The 22,304-nt window shown below is 37.8% G+C and overlaps 1 protein-coding gene across 1 annotated transcript in view; it reads left to right on the top strand.

Annotated features, from left to right (window-relative positions):
* Positions 1–255: 255 nt before the first annotated feature.
* Positions 256–22,304, top strand: part of FBLN5 (fibulin 5) — a 48,819-nt gene continuing 26,770 nt past the window's right edge. The window contains exons 1-4 of the mRNA XM_070931503.1: positions 256–287; positions 4,071–4,125; positions 4,407–4,458; positions 8,246–8,494. Of these exons, the coding sequence (XP_070787604.1) occupies positions 271–287; positions 4,071–4,125; positions 4,407–4,458; positions 8,246–8,494 (373 nt within the window). The 5' untranslated portion in view covers positions 256–270. The remainder of the gene's footprint in view (positions 288–4,070; positions 4,126–4,406; positions 4,459–8,245; positions 8,495–22,304) is intronic.

The following is a 22,304-nucleotide window of genomic DNA, read 5'->3' as shown; positions in this document are numbered from 1 at the left end:
TCACTCCAGTGTCTGAGGAGGAGCAGACCTCTCTGATTCCCTTCCCTCTTCTCCCCTCCCTCCTCCTTCCTTCCCCTTCTTCCCCTCATTCTTTCTGTCTCTCTTTCTCTCTCCCCGTTTCTCTATGATTTGGCCTTTCATTCTCTGGAAATTAAATGATGGTAGGTCTGAAGTTCTAGCAAAAGATTTAATGTACAAAAGTATTTTTAGATATTCAGCTGTACGGGCATTATTGTTTTACCTCCTTGGCTTTATTCATCAGTTTTGGACATGACAGCATTTAAAAGGTATGTTCTCTGCATTACGTTACTATTTCATTTCTTTTTTGATAGTTTGCTGAATGCAGTTCTGAGTCAGCTACTTAAGTTATACATCCCATTATATTTGCAAGAGATTGTGCGGGAGAGGGGAGGAATAATTTTATTCCTTTAGTATTATGTAGATCTAACATCTGACAATATGCCCCTTTGTACTGAATTCAGCTGTTTATCACTGGAGCCATTTACAGAGTCTATGAAAAGTTTTTGTGCAGAAGTGCATCAACATTTATTGTAGACCAAAATCAGTTTACAGCAGCGGACTGTGTTTTAAAAAAATATTTTGCACTAATATGCTGCTGACTAACTCAATTTCTCCTGAGGGAACTGTACAGACATATCATATGCTGTGGCTATTATTTTTTTCCCGTGAAGATAACTATCTTGAAGAAGTAGTTCCAGATTGAAATCTTATAGGAGGACATTTCTCTTATTTTTCAAAGCAGGAAAAAACAAATTGCTTGAAAAAAGAGGAGTAACTGAAATTATAAAGAAAGATTGAATTGGTTTTTACATTGTTATTTACTATTTCTATAGCTGTGCTTACTGTTCTTTATGGGGTTTCATAAAGGAAATATCACTTCACCAAAGAATGTACAGTTAGATTTTTAAAAGAAGATATGACCGAGAAAGGGATACAAAATAAAAGGGAAATATCTGGCATTTTCAGTTACTTCAGATATTACATTTACTTTCCTTCAGGTGTGGCCTCTTTTTTCTTTTAATGCCTATGAAAATGACTTCCTGTCAAGCAGTGGACACAACTAAGAGGAATGTGAAAGTAATATTTTTAACATAAGAGATTTCTATCTCAGGAGGAAAAAATATTTAATGACTAGCTATTATAGGAAAGATTCAGGATTCAGCAGAATTTTTCCTGCTCTAGCAGAGTAATTATTTATCTTCATATGTTCCAATCATGCAAAGTTCTTATGAGATATGACTCTAATCCGTATATGTTTGCAGTCTTTGGGAGATGTGAATTTGTTTGTCAGGATGCCTAGATTGTTGCAATGTCCGATTGAATTGGACACTGGTTGTCGCTTATGGCCAGTGTTTTGTTTTTTTTTCTTTTTTGTCCTGTGAAGTGACTCTTCCATGAATAGAACAGAATAATAAAGTTGGAAGGTCTTCTAGTCCAACCCCCTGCAAAAGCAGGAGACACTATACCATTTCAGGCAAGTGGTTATCTCTTCTTTAAAGCTTCCAGTGATGGAGCACCCATAAGCCATTCCACTGGCTAATTGTTCTCACTGTTAGAAAATTTATCCTTAGTTCTAGGTTGCTTTTCTCCTTGGTTAGTTTCCATCCATTGCTTGCCTTCTAGTGGTTTGGAAAATAGATTGACCTCCTCTTTTTTGTGGCAACCTCTCAAAATATTTTATTTTACAAATATTTACAAATTTCCAAAAAATATTGGAACACTACTATCATGTCACTCACTTGTCCTTTTCACTAGTCTATAGATAGCCAATTCCTGCAACTGTTCTTCATCTATTTTAGCCTCCAGCCCTAACAAATAATCTTTGTTGCTCTTTTTTGCACTCTTTCCAGAATCTCTATATCTTTTTAAGAATAGGGTGACCAAAACTGGATGCAATATTCTAACTGTGGTCTTACTAAGACCACAATCTTACAATCTTCCTTGGAATACAATCTTCCTTTGGGATATGCAGTCTGCCTTTGGACTCGCACCATCTCTTGGAAAGATTTTAAGAGAAAGCAGGAAATGATGGATGATGCAGAAAGTTCTTTGAGGTGGGTACCTTTGGTCAGTGGTGGGTTGCTACCGGTTCGCCCCGGATCGGGCAAACCAGTAGCGGTGGTGGCAGAAGGCCCCGCCCACCCGCCTGCACGTCTCTGCGCAGGCGCAGACGCATTGCCCACATGTGTCCACGAACGAACCGGTAGCGACGGGATTTGAAACCCACTACTGCCTCTGGTTATGTTGGGACTACAACTCCCAGCATCCTCACCCATTTTCCCTGTTCAGATTCTGCTGTCCTCAGTCCTCATCCATATCAATGGCTGTCTTCCTGTTGAGGGATGAACCATGGGTTTTTCCTTGGTGAAAAAAATACAATGAGAGGACCATTCGGAACTGGGGGGGGGAAAAACAGATGTAAAGGAAAGGATGAAAACTCATCTGAATTGCAGCCACTTTTCTCCAGCAATCTTCCTCAATGTGGTACCTTCTAGAATGCTCAGACTGTAACTCCAAGAATTCCTGACCAACAGGATACCTGGGATTTATAGTCCTAATCTCTCTAGGGGAAACTGCTACCGGAGGCTGTTCTGTTGGATATCCCAGTTCCTCAGATACGGGAGCATACTGTGTACATTTTGCCTCTGAGCTGTTAATCTCCTGGCTATTTGAGACCTGATTTCAGGCTCTGTGATATATAACATTTAGATATAATTTGAAGCTACCATAAGTAAATAAATGGCAAAATAACAGAGACCGATATAGAGTCACTGTTCTCGGCAATTTCAGTCTCTGTTATTCTGCCATTTCTTTGTTTGTTTATTTATTTATGGTGTCTTTAAATCTGTGCTGGTTCTTGGCATCTGCATAGACTATCCCTCCAGTTCAATTGGCAAGACTTTGCCATTGCCTTCTTCCTCAGGTTGAATGTCAGGCTTGTCCAAGCTTGGGCATCTGTAGCAAAAGATATATTTTTAATAAAGCCAAATGGTTACAACATAAGCAAAGCTGGATCTCAATATTCCCATTCAAAACCTGCTTTTTCCCTATTTCCTGGGCCCTCCCCCCTTGAACAGTTCATGAGTGTCCAATAATATTCGAATTTCGTATTTTGGCAACAGCTTTAAGGTTTGACGCTTCTTTGGTGTAGTTTCGCATCCTGTTCTCATGCTCATGTCCTTGGATGCGCCGGCCTGTTCTGGATTGGCACCTCTGGTTCCTGTCATCTCTCTGCCCTACATTCTCTTTCTCGCCGCTCCCACATTTTATGGCAGGATGCCAGTGAAGCGAAGCAGGCTGAAGTGTTTCGGATGGCAGATGTGACAGAGAGAGAAATTGAGTGGCTCAAGGTCACCCAGCTGATTTTGTGCCTAAGCCAGAATTCAAATTCACAGTCTCCCAATTTCTAGCCTGATGTCTTAATTACTACATCAAACTGATTCAGTTCTGCCATGTCAGCTATAAATTATTGCAGGTATTGGTATATATTATCAGAATGCAGTATTGAGGTGTTTTACATTTAGCTCATGGTTGGGAATCTGGCCCTCCAAGTTTTTGTTTTGTATTTTAGATTTTTTTTTTACCCTGTCTTTATTGTTTTTATAAATAACTCAAGGCAGAGAACATATTCCTTCCCCCTCTAATTTCCCCCAATACAATTCCATGAGGTAAATTAGATAGAGAGTGGCTGGCACAAAGTCACCTATCGCAGTCTCCTGTTTTCTAGCCTGGTGCCTTAATCATCAGATCAAACTGACTCTCTTGTTTTTTTGTTTGTTTCAAGTTTGTTGCATTGTATATGCATTGTTTGTTGTATTAACAATGTTCATTGTGCTGTCTAGGAACTTTGGTCCAGCCACATTAAAGGTTCTGGATTCCCACTCTTGCTTTAGGCACACTTTTTTCTCATGTAATTTTGGAAGCTGGGCTATTGTGTTTAAAAACAGCTGGTTTCTATTTAATTCAAATTGCTTTGGTACATATAATAACTTATAATAACTAATAATTTATATATTATACATATAATAACTTTGTTATACCTCTTGCAGGTTAATGCCCATTTTCATGGCTGTTGGCTGCCTCATTGGTCATGGAACGACACAGGTGAGATACGGACTGTGTGTGAAAGAAGGGAAAGGATTACATGGGCTGGCATAGGGGAAAAAGAAAAACAGCACAATATTAAATTTATTATAAACTTTACCAAATATAAAAAATGCATGTGACTGTGTCATCTCATCTTGCTAGCTTTTGTTCAGTTAGTGATCAGGTTTTTTCATGTCTATTGCTACCAAGAGAAAAAGAAAACATGATATTCCCTCTGATTTATAATTTTGCATTCTTCTAATTGTTCATTGTCTGATCCTCTTTTCTTTTCTGTTTAGCAACAATGCTCAAATGGGTTTGAGATGGATCGTGTGTCAGGCCAATGCTTAGGTAAGATTTTTATTATACCAGTTTCTCTCAGCTAATAGTGTACCATATGTTATAAGCAGTGTGTGCTGGAAACTTTGGGTTATGTTTATATTCTTCAGTATGAAAAAGTATGATTTATTAATTACATCTTCAAATGAATAAGACTAGATTCAACTAATTTAATTGGAACTGACCATAAAAGGGAAGAATCAATGTCTTGATGGCTGAATTTGAAATATAACATCCAGTGCGTATAGCTACAAAAAGACTAATTCTGAAGTCCTGCTTTATAACCAAGAAAATAAAACAAGAGCAAAAAGTAAATAGAACTGCTGCTACTGAAAGCCTGCAGTGAAAATATTAAATAGAGATATAGAACTAAGACATTACGGAGCTTATGGATGAAAAATTATTTGTTTATTAAACAGATTTATATACGGTAGCTGCCCAATTATTCTGGGTGACATACAACATTAGTTAAAAATTTACAGTTCAACTCCTCCCCCACCCCAACTCTCACCACACCTGCGATGGCAACAACACAATCAGGCAAACTATTTATTAAGCAGATTTATAGAGCAATGTATTTAGATAGTACATTGATTCTGATGCAAATCTAATAATCAACAAAATGACAGCTTTCTTCCTTCATCACATCAGTTCCCATTTGTAAATAGTGGAATAATTCAAGTAATGCCAATATGACATAAGTGTCTCTAAATGCTATCTAGCATGCTTTGCTAACTTAATAACCTCCAGATGTATGGCCTGCATATCTCATTATCATTTCCAGCCAGGCACAACAAATGTCCATCCTGTTTACAAGTGATGGCAGTTGTCATCCATGACACTGGGCAGGAATTAAGTTAGGAAAGTTTGTCATGGCAGTTTAGAAAAGTTAATTCTCTGAAACAAGAATGAAAAGCCTGAAACGCAAGAATCATGGGACCTTTGAATGAGCCATGAGAAGACCTCTAAACAGTATGGCCAAATCATAATCATTTTACAACAGAAAATGAAAACTAGGAAATAATTTTTTAAAATATTTAATTAATTAAAAGCATCGGTGATATAATTAAAATGTCAATTTTATTAAATCCAACTCGACTTTTTTTCCTGGCTCCATCCACTTCTTTGATCTGTCTCTCACTGGTTTTTGGAGTACGGCCTTTCAGAGGCAACATTTGGCTTCTGGGTCACTTTGGCCCTGCCTGAACAATGCAAGAGACTCAGTGGTCTCCTCTCCTAACCATCCAACCATTTCAGTGTGCGAGTGGGCTCTATGAGCACCAAATGCTACAAGGGAGTTCTGAGAAATTGCAGCTTCCTCTTCCTCTTCCTCTTCCTCTTTGTTATTGTTGTTATTCATATAGGCATCTGTATTTGCCATCAAAGATAAATCAAACATAAAAACAAATTTATAAAGCATTATTCAACTCAAATGAGAACTAATCTCATCCAAGGATCATGCTGAATAAGCTGTTTTCTAGGTTTTTGCAGCAGTTGCCCAGAATCTGCTATTCTAAGAGTTGTGTGATAAATCATATCCTAAAGGGTCAGAATGCACATCCCCTGCTGTGGAAAAGAGGTCATGATTTTCAAATGCTAATGATGCTGCATGTATATATCTCAGCCTTCGCATTCTTTCTCTCAAAAGGGACACCCGGATGCATGCATGTTCAAATAATAACATTGGTTTATTATTCTAAATGGGAATAGCCTTTGTTCTCCAAAATGGCTGTTGGCTCTCTGATCTTATTCTTCAGTTTGTTCATGCCTTTCTGAAGTCAGTTTACAGTTTAGTACTCCACGAAAGCGCCTAAAATTTTGCTGAGAGCTTAAACAGAAGATCTTAAATGAATCCTCACAATCCAACATTTTGCACGGTTTACACAAAAAAAGAATATAAGACGCGTGAAATTCTAGATCAAGAGCCAGATTTTACAACCGCCAAATCAAATCTTTGCTGCCTTCAGAAAAAAAAAGCCAACCTAAAATGTGTGTGCCAGTGCTATGACTTGAACAGGAAAAGGCTGTCATTTTTGTAATTAGAAATAAAACTCTACATTAGAGGAAGAACAGGAAATCAGGCCATTTCTACTTTTACTGGAAACAAAGAGCAAGGTAAAATGGATTTTTACTCAGCTGATACCAAAATAGGGTCAAATTAGTCTATGCCTTAATATACGGGGTGATCACAACCAACTATAGGTATTCACCAAACCATGGGTTTGCAAATGTCTTAATTCACAAATCACACGTGCCAAAATGAAACAATCCACTTTATGAAAGGTAATCAGTCTAGGGCTGGATATAAAGTTATAATCTGACCTACACTTTGTTAAGATAAGTCATATATCAATAGTGTACTAAATACATCATAACTAGGTTGTTACAATTGAAAATACCTAACCTGCTCTCTGTAAATATGTGTGCTTGTATATATGTCATTGTGTGATGTCATTGTGTCCCTTGTCATTGGTTATTACTTACCATTCGCCCCGCCTCCTCTGTATATAAGCCTTCACTCCTCTCAGACTGAGAGCTGTCTAAAAGTGTTCCTGAGGAAGATGAGAAATAAACATTATTGATACAAGAAAGTCTACAGTCTCTCATATTGGGCCTAACCAGAATAATCAAACTAGCAACATAGGTTTGAACAATATGATAAGATATGTGCCCTTAGTGCTCTCTGATTTTGAATGTTTTCTTGCAGATGTTTCTTTACCAAACTAAGTAGCATCATCAGCGCTAGTAGGGAGAAAGGTAGCACTCATCCGGGTAGCAACGTTTGGAAAAAAACAACCAAGCTCAGAGAGCACCAAGGACCCCACAGTTCAACCATGAGCTACAAATATTCTCTTCTATGATAAGATATAAATCTGATTAAAACAATAGCATCTGGACTCATACAATATATTAAGCCAAAGATGCAATTTTTTGCCAAAGTCTCAACATCTTTTTTGTAATGTGACGACCAAAACTGCATGCAGTATTCCAGGTGTGGTCTTACTAAGGATTTATAAAGTGGTACTAATATTTCATGTGGTTTTGATTCTATGTCTCTGTTTATACAACCAAAGATTGTATTAGCTTTTCTGGCTGCAGTTGCACACTGCTGGCTTATATTTAAGTGATTGTCCACTAGGACTCCAAGGTCCCTCAGTTACTGTTTTGAACCAGGTTTTGCCTAATCTGTACTTGTATCTTTGGTTTTTCCTGCCTAGGTGTAAAACCTTGCTTTTCTCCACAGTAAATTTCATCTTGTTCAAGCCTGTCAAGAACTTTTTGAATACTAAGCTTGTCTTCTTGGGTGTTGCCTATTCCTGCCAGCTTAGTTTAATCTATGAATTTGATGAGTTCCCCTTCTATTCTCTTATCTAAGCAATATTGGGAATAAGACCCATCGAACATGCATAGCATTGTTCTGAATATCAATTTAATGGATATATTAGTAAACTTTAGAATCAACAACTGTCTGAGCTTTCATATATTTGTTTATTTATTTGTGCCCATTCTATTTATTTGATCTGATTTATTTGTTTGAAATTAGTGGGTTTTGGTCCTTACTGCTTTACATGTATTGCATTGAGGGTGGGGGGAGGATATTATTAAAAATCAATCTATGTCTGTAAATTTCTCCCTTTCTTAATCAAAAATGAAAAGCAGGATAAGTAATTTATGATGTGATTAAAAGTAAATACAATATTTAATTAATTAGCTGACTGTAACAACAAGCGATTAATCAGACACAAACTATCAATCAGCAGAGATCCGAATTAATATTTCCATTTCTATATTATTTCAGATGTTGATGAATGCCGCACTATTGCTGAGGCCTGTAGAGGAGATATGGTGTGTGTCAACCAAAACGGGGGCTATTTATGCATTCCACGAACAAATCCCAACCAGCGATCCCCATATACGAATCCTTACACATCCAGTTTGTATCCACCGCCTCCAGTCCCAGCTCCTGTTCCAAATTATCCTACTGTTGGAAGAGCACCTCCCATTTGTCGGTTTGGGTATCGAATGAATGAAAACAACCAGTGTGTAGGTAAATAGCAAGATGTTTCATTTATGCCTGTCTTGTGTAGTTTTTTAGCCTATCACAATTTGCTATCTGAACTGTGAGAGAGAGAGGAGGGAGACAGACAGAGACAAAGAGGGAGTACAGGTAGGCCTCGACTTACAGCCATTCATTTAGTGACCATTTGAAGTTACAACAGCACTGAAAAAAGTGACTTATGACCGTTTTTCACACGTACGACCATTGCAGCATCCCCAGAGTAATGTGATCAAAATTCAAATGCTTGGCATCTGACTCACATTTATGACAGTTGCAGTGTCCCAGGGTCATGTGATCACCTTTTTCAGCCTTCTGACAAGCAAATTCAGTGGGAAAGCTAGATTCGTTGAACAACCATGTTACTAACTTAACAAATGCAGTGATTCACTTAACAACTGTGACAAGAAAAGTTGTAAAATGGGGCAAAACTCACTTAGCAAGAGAAATTTTGGGCTCAATTATGGTCATTAGTCAAGGGATACCTGTATACATTGGTCCAAGCTTTCATGACTGAGGAGCAAAACACTGGCAAATGGACTGCACAGCATTTTCCTGCTTTATTGTGCCTTGTTTATCTTTCAATAGGTCAATGGCTTCGGTACCACATTTGAATTGCTTATTCTGCCAAAGCAAGATATTTATCATGGGAAATTTTTGTTTTGTTATCTTGTCTTTCGGACTATTAGCTTACACGTGAGGCACGTAGCTTCATGCTGATGGTTCTGACTGCCAGCTTTATGAACCGTCTAATATGAGATAAATAGTGAATATATCTCATTCATGTGCCAAATGCCTTCATCAGGAAATACATGATTCTGACTACAGCTGTGCTGTTTTCTTTCAAACCTCTTTGTGATTTGTTGCTTTAAGAGCTATTTATTTGGGCAATTGCCGCTTCCTTGCCTTTTTTTTAGTTTTACAGGTAGCCAGTGGTGATATCATTTTTTTTTTACTACCGGTTCTGTGGGCGTGGCTTAGTGGGCGTGGTGTGGCTTGGTGGGCATGGCAGGGAAGGATACTGCAAAATCTCCATTATCACCCACTCCAGGGGAAGGATATTGCAAAATCTCCATTCCCACCCCACTCTGGGTCCAGCCAGAGGTTGTACACAAAATTTCCACTACCGGTTCTCCGAACTACTCAAAATTTCCGTCACCGGTTCTCCAGAACCTGTCAGAACCTGCTGGATTTCACCCCTGCAGGTAGCTCTCATTAAGCAACCACAATTGTCACTGGCAATTTGGTCATTAAGCAATATGGTCACTAACTGAAACCACAAATGTACTTATTTTTTTAATTTAACTTTTCTTTTTTGGTTTATAGACCTGCAAAGGTTATAAATTCAAAGATTGGTTATGAAATTGCATTTTCATCTCCTTTGTAAGTGCAAAAGGATACTAAATGAGGCATTCACTAAATGAAGACTATCTATAATATTCTTCATAGTTGCGGTACAATCTGTTTCGTTTATGGGACGTTGCTCAGCATGGACATCATGCCTAGTTAAAAAGAAATTAATTAGTCATTATAACTACTTGGTTCTGGAGTTGTTAGTTTGCAGAATCGTGCTTTCTCCATATATACAGAGAAAAGTAGAAGGGTGATGCAAAATTAGTCGCAGAACAGACTCAATATCAAAGATTCACTGAAGTGCAAAGAAAAAAGTACACCCCACTAATCTAAGGGATGAGAGAAAGATCAAAGGTAATGTCCCCTTTTTCACGGAGGTAAGATTTAATTGTTGGCAGTCCCCAGACATGAACTGATTGGACAACAGTAAACTGGAAAGACAACAGCTGCGTTGAAAAATTTCAGCTGTATGAAGAAAATCCAAATTGCAGGCTAGCAACTAAAAAAAAAGGGTTACACATCCTACGCAACCTAGATATAATCTTCCTAAAATACAGCAACCCTGAATGAAGGCTGTTTGGCTAGATTCCTTCCACTACTTACTACTGGGTTTTATTTACCTTTACTACCGATTCACAATGGGAGCATGTGCACTTGCTTCGCTCGCGTGCTTGTGCGCACACTTCTGCACTGCAGAGATCATACCTTATGACATCTGGGCAGATGGGTGGAGCCTCCCGCCGCTTTTACTACCAGTTTGGAAGAACCGGACAGAACCAGGAGCAACCCACCACTGGTTCCTTCCCTTTTATGCCATTGCAGGTGACTGCCTTTCCCTGTAAAATACATTTGGTGCATTAAATCAGGGGTCCCCAATCCCCGGTCCGTAGACTAGACTGGCACTGGTCTGCAGCATGCCAGCAACCGGGCCATGCAAACAAGCAAAGCCCCATCCATGGTATGCAGGCAGTACGCAAAACCATGCGCCGTGGAAAAAACTTTCTCCACTGAACTGGTCCATGGTGCCCAAAAGGTTGGGGGTCTCTCCATTAAATGCTACGCATGTCATGATAGGTACCCTCCAAGACCGAGTGGCTGTGGCTTCCGGCGCCCCGATATAGTCAACAGGTGCCATCATTGACTATTGGGGGTGAATCTTTGCCCCCCCACGGAGAGGGCTTGCAATCTGGGTGTCCTCCTGGATGCACGGCTGTCTTTAGAAGAGTATATGACGGCCGTGGCCAGGGGGGGCCTTTTATCAGGTTCGCCTGATCCGCCAGTTGCAGCCCTTTCTGGACCGGGACACCCTGCGCACGGTCACTCACGCCCTTGTTACCTCCCGGTTGGACTATTGTAATGCTCTCTACATGGGGCTCCCCTTGAAGAGCACTCGGAGGCTCCAGCTGGTCCAGAATGCGACCGCGCGGGTGGTTATGGGCGCAACTCATTGTGCCCACGTGACACCCTTCCTGCGCGAGCTGCACTGGCTCCCGGTGGTCTTCCGGGTGCGATTCAAGGTGTTGGTTACCACCTTTAAAGCGCTCCATGGCATAGGACCCGGGTACCTTCGAGACCGTCTTCTGCCACCAATAGCCTCCCACTGATCAGTCCGCTCCCACAGAGAGGGTCTCCTCAGGGTGCCATCGGCCAAGTTTTGTTGGCTGGTGACACCCAGGGGGAGGGCCTTCTCTGTGGGAGCCCCAGCCCTGTGGAATGAACTGCCCCCAGAAATACGTAAGATCTCCGACCTCCGCGTGTTTCGCTGCGCACTGAAGACCCTGTTGTTCCGCCAGGCCGGGCTATCAACATAATAGTTTTAAATTGGGGTATTTTAAATTTCTGGGGTTTTAATTGAGCCAAATTATTTAATCATTTTAAATTTTAATTGCTGTTTTGTCTTGTGTTTTTAAATAGGCTGTACACCGCCCTGAGTCCTTCGGGAGAAGGGCGGTATAGAAATAAAATTATTATTATTATTATTATTATTATTATTATTATTATTATTATTATTATTATTATTATTATTATTATTATTCTTTTATAAAGATTGATGGAAAACAAGCTGACCAAGTACCTGGTAATCCTTCCCTAATTATTGTCCTTGCTTCTTTGGAACAGCCCTAACCTTTTAAAATTTAGTGTGGCTAAGTTAAAAAGTGCACACATAAAGGATTCCCCTCTCCTTTAGTTTTAAGTCTACACTCCTCTCATCTCTCCCTAGGTCCCCTTGGAAATGTTTCTAATTTTACTTTGGGATGGTGATTCCCTGCCCAAAATTAGCTTTCCCAATTTTTTAATCCCTCTACATCAGTATTCTTAGCACTTTATGCTCCTTAGTTTCTTTTCATATTCTTTTTACAATTAGCCTTTGGATTCAGCCATCCTATTTTTACAAATGTAGAATTGAAGCTGAGGCATAATGTTTTTTCCCACCCAATGAGTCCATTTTTATGAGCTGGAATTTGAACTACTATTTCAAGTTCCAACTGTAACACCCTGTCCTTTGGCTCTTTTCTTTCTCCATTTGTTTTTCATTTCTGATTGTTCATCTGGGACTAGAGGCACTAAATTTTAATATGTGTTGTCCCTATTCTTAATCATTTTTAGGATGTTTTTCAGTGTTGAAAGCACTGAAAAAGCACCATCTAGTTCCAAATTACAGATTCATTAATTTTTTAAAACAGTTTCTTGGCTTTTCCTTTGCTTGCAGATCTCCTTTAGTTTTATTCACTTTTATAAATGTGCAGTGAAGAGTTGGTTTCTCATGACATTAAATTTCATAACGAAAAGCCAGTTTTCCTTTCATTGGACAACACAGTACTCACAATGCAATGAGACTTCCTGTCATTTAAGCAGGTTTATCATAGTAAGAGCAGGTCTGAACTGGAAAAAAAACCTGATTCTCAAGACATGCAGAATTTAATTATATATTATATTTTTGTTTTACTCTTCTTTCTGAGAAATTAGAACAGTGTTCATTTTGCATACAAAAATCCTAAGAGAAATGTTAGACTAAAACCTGAAGCCCAAAGTTTCTTTTCTGAGCAAAATTAAAATTTAGATTTGTTCAAACCTTCCATTGTAGCAAATGGAATTGATTCTCATGTATATGATTTAGAGTGATGTGAATGAACCTAGTTTACTTCCTTCTCTTTCTTCACCAGCCCATGTTTGCAATTTACCATGATTAAAAATATGAAAAACAAAAGCAATGGATTTTTCTTTCTTCTGACTTCACCCAAGGGCAAAAAAGAACAGGGAGCTATTATAATTTAAGATTATGTCTAAATGAAGCAAGTAGCTCTTTCATTTGTTACTTGCTCTCTTTTTCAAATCTGTTTTCTGGCTTTCCTTTCATTGCAGTATTTATTTCTCTCTGTCTTTTAGTACTGGCAAAATATGAAATTAATACAGCTTTTAATATTTCCCGTCTATTTTAATATAATTTAAGATAGGAAGCATTTCACCTACTGAATAAAAAAAATCAGGAACAATTAAATTACATTGACCATTAGTAATTTTTGGTTATGTCATGTGCCATGAAATAATTGGGACAATACCATCTGTACACTGCACCAAAAGCTTTTGCATATATATTTATGGTTTTGGATTAAGTTGGAGAAGTGACAGGTTTACAACTGTTATTTAACAATGATTTGAAGTTGCAATGGCCTTGGAAAAAGTTGCAACCATTGCACCATCCCTCACGATCATGTGATTGCAATATGTTTTCTTTGGGTTACATCTGCTGTCAAACTCTGAGAGAAAAGAGCTTGCAATGATGGCTGCTCCAAGCTGCTAGTTTGGGTATTGTCCATGTTACTCTCCACTATGGAAACGTTCCTGAAGTCTCCACATGCCTTCTGTCATGTTGAAATAGTCTTCAGTCTTCTGGAAAATCGTGCTGTCTTAGCTTTGATATAGCATCAAGAGATGGCAGCACTCATATTGACATATCAAACTGATTGCTATTCTTGGCTCCTATGTCTCTTGGTTCAGATTTATTTGTTCTCTTCATTTTGATTCCAGATCTACATCTGGCTGCATTCCTATGCCACAATCAAGATCTTTGGCCAAAATATATAGAAATATGAATTCGTTTATCAACATTTGCAGATTTGCCAGACAGCATTTTCAAATTTAGAGGGCACAGGGTTGGCCAAGGCTGCTATAAGGAAAGGCAAACGTTGCTTTATTATCTTGTCTTAAGAATAAATGTATTTTGCCTTTTAGAAACATAAATGCTGCATTTCGCCTTGTGGACTTTTAATATACAGTATCTAACCTTTTTTTTTTTTTTTTGTCGATTCTTACAGTTATATTCCTTCACTCAGCCTCTTTTCACATTATATGTGAAATGCATACATGCATATATGTTTCGTAAATGATCCAAACATTTAAAGTGTGACTACAGCTAGAAATATCAATATATTTATCATGTAAGAATCAGCACTAGCTGCAACATGCTGTTGACTGTACACTCATTGGTCAACAAAAGATGTAACATAATATGGTATTTAAATTTTACAGGAAGCAAACGTCTTTTCCTTTAAGTGTTCTCACAGTCTGGGTAAGCTATAAATATGCTATTTGTGATTTTATTACATATGACAATTGATGGAGTGTTTAAGTATTTAGATGTTAGTGCATCTCATTTCAATTTTAAGTTTAGTAAGAATCAATATAGGCATATGGAATTATTTTTAAATATCCCTATTTTTCCTGTGTCCACCATGAGCTGTCCTTAATTTAGGATTTTTTTTTTCTAATAGTCAATCATAATCTGTCCTCCCCCCACTTAAAACCATTATTCCATGTATTCTACTCTAGAAAAAGCGAGAACAGGTCTTGATGTTCTTCTATGTGACAGCCTTTCAGATATTTGAAGAGCATATCACAGTTCCACTCACTTGTCATTTCCCAAAAAAATATCATATTTTTTTTTGACAGGGCTTACTTTCTCACCCTCTGATCATTCCCTTCTTTGAACCTGTTCTGATTTATGTAAATCCTTCTTGAAGTGTGGTCCTCAAACTGGTCATTGTACTTGTTTTGGGATCTGACCAAGGAACATTTACTACAAATGATTGGGAAATAGTATTCTATTAATGTTGTTAAGATTGCAATGTCTTCTTTGAGTTCATATTGTAATAGTAATTAGATTGCAATTGAGTCGTATCCCAAGATCATTTTTTTACCATTACTATTATCAAGCTCAATATTCCTATACTATATTTATGCATTTGAATTTTGTTTCCTAGGTGACCTTTGCACCTCTCGTTAAATTTTATTGTTATTTTCAACCCATTTCTCCAACCTATCAAGATCATTTTAAATTTTAATTCAATATTCTAGCATATAAATTTTCCCATAAAATTTTGTGACATTGCAGATTGAATAAGAATCCCATCTTCTTCCTCTTCTTCCAAATCTTGCTACTCCAATTTGATGAGCATTCTTAATTTTCAAGAGAACTATGTAACCACTTTATTGCCATGAAATCCAGCTCATAAACTAGTTTCCCTAATCAGCATTTAATGGGGGTAGTTCATCAAATGAACAACTACAATCAAGATGTAATGTTTATACATGCTTGCTATCTAATAAAAATGAGTTAAGATATAAAGATTATACATACATTTGCACACAGACACACGTGCTCAACATAGCAGCCAAATAGGATATGGGTCCAGACCACAAATGGAAGATTTCTTACTACAGAGCATCCTGTCTACTTCCTTGGCTTGCACAAATTCAGAAGAATCTCAGATTACATTGCAAGTTATCACTCTATTCATATTGCATGGCTCTGCCCAAATGTTATTTATCTCTGAGTGAACATGACCAATTTTATCAACAAAGAATGGACAAAACCATCACTGTGGCTTGCAGGCTTCTTGCCCCCCACATCCCTGTTCCTCCCCAAATAGTTTGTATCATCCTGAACGGAGCTGCAGGGCAGGAATTTCTGGACACAACTTTACTGCAGCCTTACAATAATGTAGAATTAGCCATCTAGTTATGCTTCCTGTTTGATTTACCTGGGAGGGTGGACTTAATGCTTTGTTGCTCTGAAGTGCTTGTCAATGGAATGACGGTTCTGAGAATGTTTCTGCAAAAATGATTGTCTCTGACTCACTCAAAGACTATTTTGCATTTCCCTTTAGCTACCTTTTTGAGCATTATATGGATTAGTTATGGCCCAATTCTACTTCCACTGCCATTCTACCCCATAGAATTATGCCTTTCACAGTTACTTAAATATGCCTTGTGACATTTCTTTTTATAACATCACAGTGTTGTTAACATTTCATGCCAAAGCAGATAGTTTCTATGTGAACAGTCCCTGCAGAACTGTACATTATATTATGTGTTATCTGCAGTCACATTCTATGAAGTACCAAGTCCATTTTCTTTGACTATATAGCAAATACGATGCATTGCAAAAAAAATAATAATCTGCAAGTTCCAATTCTGAGACCAAAGACACAATAATAAAGCAACTGACATGGAGTTTATAGAAAAAACCCAACAGAGCAAGGGTTAAGCCTATTCTTCACCTCAAGCTCCAGATGTGGATCCTTGCAATGGCCAAGGGTTTCTTGAGCCAATATTATTATGTGCAGATATAGTTAATATCTAGCTTGACCCATGGTGTTCAGTGATACATTATTGCTTTGGTTGATGCATTCTCTTCATGTAAAATGACAAAAGGATTCCTGCATGAGATGCTTATAATCTGAACCTTTGCATAAGAGGCAACATGGAGTGGTGCAGAGATTAACAACAGATAGAACATGTATTCAGATCATAGATACATACCATCACAAAGAGAGTAGCTCTGTTGCAAATTCACCATTTAGTTTACAGCCCAAAGAATAATCATGATATTTCATTTTGTTCCATTTCAGCTCTTTTCAGAGATTAGGATCTGGGCATGCTTACATATAGAAACTATTAGCTGATCACCTCTAGTTTCTTTTGGCCAGTAGCACAGAGAGCTATCACTCATTCAATATCTGTCCCCCTGCCATTAACTGACTGTCATGAAATCTGACCGCCATCACCGACCCCCAGTTCATGCTTACACTCCCTCTCCCTTTTCAGCTGATTATATGCCTCCAATCTCTTCAAATTCTGATTCTCCAGTTCATAGACTTTATTATTTTGAGGGTATCATCATAATAATTCTCCCTTAGATGCATAAACAAATAACAACATATGTATTTGTGGACCTAATGAAGCACCAGGTTATTTTTAAAAAAATTAAAACTCATGTAAAAGTGAACAATTATTCTGTGTGTTTTTCTGCCAAAAGCTAACATAGCTTTGTTACTTTATCCTGGTAATTGCCTTCTTTAAAAGTTTCAATACTGTAAAGCAGTTTATCAAATGAATTATTAAGGATAAACTACACTCAACTAAGTATTACATCAGATCCTGATTTCTTTAATTTATTCATGTTTTAAAGCAGAACACCTTTTTATAATAAGTACTACCGGTAAATTGCACCATAAATGAGTTATTCTTTCAACTGATATTAAAGGCATTTCTAAATACCTTTAGTACTTGAAAGAAGTAAAAGGGGATAGGACTTTGTAATATATACATTTGTAAAAACATTACATAGACTCTGTCCACTTAATGGCAATGAGGACACAGCTGTTATATTTTTCAAGCCAAAACCACTCAAGGATGTTTCTCCAGTGCTGGCATTTGTCCAATATATCTTCTTTGCTTAGAAAGAATCCCCAAAGCCACATTGCTTAGAGAAGTATTAGTGTAGCTTTATGAGGATTGCACTTGGAGCACAGCTGGCTAAGGAACAGACCCAAAATTTAATAACATTTGAAAAGCAATTTACTTTCCTCTGCATAAGCTGTCTGGTTTCAGCAAAGCCAAAGATCACACATAAAGAATGGACAATCTTTTGTTTTCCAGAACCTATTAAGATTTTTCCCAATGCAACTGAAAAGATGGCGGGTCAGAGACACCAGTGAGAAATTCTTAAATATCATAAATTCTTAAATATCATAAAGCTCATGAAAGCTTATGCTTATAATTAAAACTGGTTAGTTTTAAACAGTTTCTACCAAACTCTTTCTAAAAAATCATGTGTTGTCATTATAGTGGCTATCAATTGCCAAGGCCAAAACACCTGCTCTTCTGATATTTGGAACTAAGTCTGTTAGTCGGCTACAGAATAAAAATGAGGCGTGCTGTCATTCAAGAGCTTCTGTCTGAGTTTGTTCCTGGGCTGGTAGTTATAATATAAAGCATGCAGTTGCACAGGCAGTCAGTAGTGGGTAGTCTCAGAATAATTTCATTTGTGCCCCATCAGTTGTTCCTAATGAGGATCCTGGCCAAAAACAACATTCTGGAATATACCATTTGGTCACCTCACCTCGAAACGGATATCCTAAAACTAGAAAGTGTACAGAAAGGGTCAAAGAAAACAGAGCTTAATGTCATTTTAATATTCATCTTGGTGGAAAGCCAACAAGCATTTCCAAGCATTCAGTTGGGAAAAATCTTATGTGGAAGATGAGGATGATTCTGGAATGTTCACATGAGGGTGGGGAAGAAACTGACCATGAACCCTGGTCTAAAAGGACAAAAACAGAACAGAGAATAAGTATATCCAGAGAGATAGACCATTGCAATGTTCAAGACCAAAGGCAAGATAAAGAAGCTCCAATATTGGTATAAATGAAAGCCAGAAGTTTGCTTTTATTTGTTTAAGAAATGCTTTTAATGGGGGTGGAGGTGGGCAATTGAACAGCTAAACTGAGGTAAAAATAAATAGAAGATTGAATACATAAAGAGCCACACTTTTCACATATGGAGATGGCTAAAAGAAATGTGGATTGATACACCTGGATTGATGAATCTGAACTTGATGTATAGGAATAGTTTGGTGATGTGTGCTGTTTGTCAATGTTTTAAATAGTCTATGTTTTTCAGCCTTCCACATTCAAATGCTGATTAAGGTGCTGTCATTTATCTTATTTCTTCTGAACAGTAATTTTTTAAAAAAAAATGCAAAATACTCTTAGCAGTCTCCTAATTCCCTTCTATTCTCCTGCTATTCCAGCTGGTATCATAGTCAATTTCTTGCTTCTGATATATTAATATTATGAATATTTTGGTATCATTGTGTGGTGAAACAGAGGTTAGAATGCAGTACTGTAGTCTAACTCACTGCTCACTGCCAGGAGTTCTGTTCTCACCGCCTCAAAGTTGACTCAGCCTTCCATCCTTCTGAGGTTGGTAAAATGAAGATTCAGATCGTTGGGGCAAGATGCTGATTTTGTAAACCGCTTAGAGAGGGCTGTAAAGTATTGTGAAACAGTATATACAAATCTAAGTGCTATTGCTATTATTATTATCATCATCAAGATAGGCAGGGACTGGCCAATCAACCAGACATTGTGATGGTAGACAAGGACCAGAAGACAGCAGGGGCGATAAATGTAGTGGTGCCAAGTGACCCCAATATCAAGAAGAAAGAGTATGACAAGCTGGAGAAGTACCAGAGCCTGAAAGAAGAACTAGAAAGGGCGTGGAAAGACTAAAATGGTTTCAATGGTGGTAGGAGCACTCAGGCTGTAAGCCCTAAGATGAGAAAGTGGTTCCAACAGATCCCAGGAACAATACTGGAATTCTCTGTCCAGAAGAGTGTAATGTGGCTCAGGACCAGGCTATTTCAAGACCGCCTTCCAGCACATAGCTCCCAGCGACCGGTAAGATCCCACTAAGTGGTCCCGTCAGCTAAACAATGTCGGCTGGCGGGCCCACGGGGGAGGGCCTTCTTTGTGGCTGCCCCGGCTCTCTGGAACCAATTATCTCCTGAAGTCCGGACCGCCCCCACCCTATTGGCCTTCCAGAAAGTGGTAAAGACCTGGTTCTTCCGGCAGGCCTGAGGCCGTTGATCTCGTTATAGTGATCTTGCGAGACCCGGCCACAAATTGTGTATTATGTGTTTTAACGTTTTAATGTTTTAATGTCTTCTTTTAACTTTTGTATGGGATATTGTTGCATTGTTTTATTCTCTGTTGTAAGCCGCCCAGAGTCCCTTGGGAGTTGGGCGGCATAGAAATGCGACAAAATAATAAATAAATAAATAAATAAATAAATAAATAAATAAATGTTAGGAACAGCTAAAATGCTGAACAGAACCTTCAATATCGCAGCCTCTGATGGTAGATCTGAGATTGAGGAAGACACATACCACTCATAGGAAGTCCCAAAGGTACTTTTTCAAGAAGCAACTGGAGTTTCTGGTTTTTTTTGAAGACGATTCACTTCTCAACCAAGAAGCTTCTTGGATGAGAAGTGAGACGTTTTCAAAGAAAAACCAGAAAGTTCAGGTGCTTCTTGAAAAAGCACCTTTGGGACAAACATGATCTGGATACTGAGAATCTCCATAGACACTCCTAGGAAGAGAAGGATTTTAAGTTTATTTGCTGTATTATATTTTTATTCAGACTGATTTCATTGTATACCACCCAGCGCCAATTCAGAGTTAGGTGGTGCCTAAATGGAATAAATTAAATGAATATGAATGAAAAGCAAAGGTTGCTAGTTTGGCCTTAAGAAAAATTCCCAAATCCGTATTAAGTAGACCATCTTTACATTATAATGCCTAATGCAGGCTTTGAAAGACTTAAAAGTGCTTTAAAGAGGGTGTTTTACATATTTTTACATCTTTAGTTGAACTTGAAAATTACTGTCTTTTTAAGAATTTTTAGGGTTGCCAGGTGTCCACTATTTGAGCGGACAGTCCACTTTTTTCACATTATGTTCACTATTTTTTTTCACAAAATAGTGGACATTTTTTTATTCAAAAGCTTTATGATGAAATGGTACGTAATCTAAAGCTGTACAGTCTAAGAGAATAAGGATAGGAGAATCGCGTTTTGTCTTTTTCTTTCATAAGTTAGAATGAGACAAAGATCGAATGCTCATTGCAATAATCACATTTTACACAACAGCGCAAAAAATGCATTAAAGCAGTTATCTTTTGATATCGAAAATGTAGTGCTGAAGGTTTTTGCCGAATTTTCGAATTCTGTGAAGAAACGAGAAGAGTTGAAATCATTTTTTGAGTTTTGCGAGTCAGAATTCCATTAAGTTTTGCGCCATGTTCCAACATGTTGGTTAAGTTTGTTTAAAGCGGTCGAAAGACTTCTTTTAAACTGGATACCTCTAAAATCGTATTTTATTTCTCTTGGATCTGATGAGTGCCATAAGGTTATCTGGAACCTTATTTCGGATCAGGAAAATGAACTCGCAAAGGACGATGAACCAACAATTTCAGAATTGTATTTATATTTCATGCACTTCTTCATGTCAATAATGCAAGACACCCTACTGAAGCTGGAAAGCAAGAAAATTCTTGCATGTGATCTTCACATTATCATGTGTAAACTGTGTGATTCTTTGCAAAAAAAATACGATGAGCAGTTTTTTGGAATGAAAGTTTTATTTGCCTTACATAAAAAACATTTGCCTGAGAATGCCGTGCAAAAGTTCAAGAAAGAAGCTATCAACATGTATCAAAGAGCCATTGCATACCTAGAAAAGTGGTATAATTTCACCGATTCAGTATATGAGACGCTAAGATGTTTCAATCTAATTGATCGCAATAATCCTCCAACTTTAGAAGAAATGACGAACATCTGGTTATTATCACCATGGCGAGAAGAACTTCCACCCAACACTCTCTTCGATGAAATTTCTGCCTTAGAAGAAGTTTATGTTCATCTGCAGGGCGATTCATCCCTTGATAAGTGGATGTACTTTTTCAAGAAAGAGCCAGCTCCGAGTTTACTGAAACTGTTCCAGTATTGTGCATCAATTCCGGTATCAAATGCAAACGTTGAACGAATTTTCAGCGTCATGGGAAATTTGTGGACTGATGAACGTAACCGACTGCTTGTATCAGTTTGAAGTGAACTTTGTATATATTTTTAATATTTCTCAACGTTGTACTGAAATTAAAGGATTATTCCTTAAACACAAAGAATTGATCAAAGCTGCGCAATCAAATAAAAAATACACACGACAGCAAAGTAAAATGTAATTTAATATTTTACATATTATTATAATATATTTGATGTTTTGAATTTTAAGTAAAGTTTTGAAGTGATTATTTCAATACGTGTTAAAATGTTTGTAAAAAAATATATAATTTAATTGTAAATTTTTTTTTATTTTTTTACTACTTAACCCCCCCCTCCCCCGCTTGTCCGCTATTTTTTGGAAGCAGACCTGGCAACCCTAGTTGCATATTTCAGGGATGTTCCCAGTTCAAGGCCCTGGCAGCAGATTGGTGGGTTGCATTAAACTAAGCAATTGAATGGGGAAGTTGTGTTTGCATAATACTCTCTGGTCCATTTACTTTGCTAATAGTTTTCCAAAGAACAAAAAGATGCCAAAGAATGTC

The sequence above is a fragment of the Pituophis catenifer genome, unplaced genomic scaffold (genome assembly GCF_029215685.1).
Source record: "Pituophis catenifer annectens isolate HBS135680 unplaced genomic scaffold, rPitCat1.0.hap2 SCAF_1, whole genome shotgun sequence".
In the NCBI taxonomy this organism is placed as follows: Eukaryota; Metazoa; Chordata; class Lepidosauria; order Squamata; family Colubridae; genus Pituophis; species Pituophis catenifer.
This window is presented reverse-complemented; position numbering and strand designations above follow the sequence as displayed.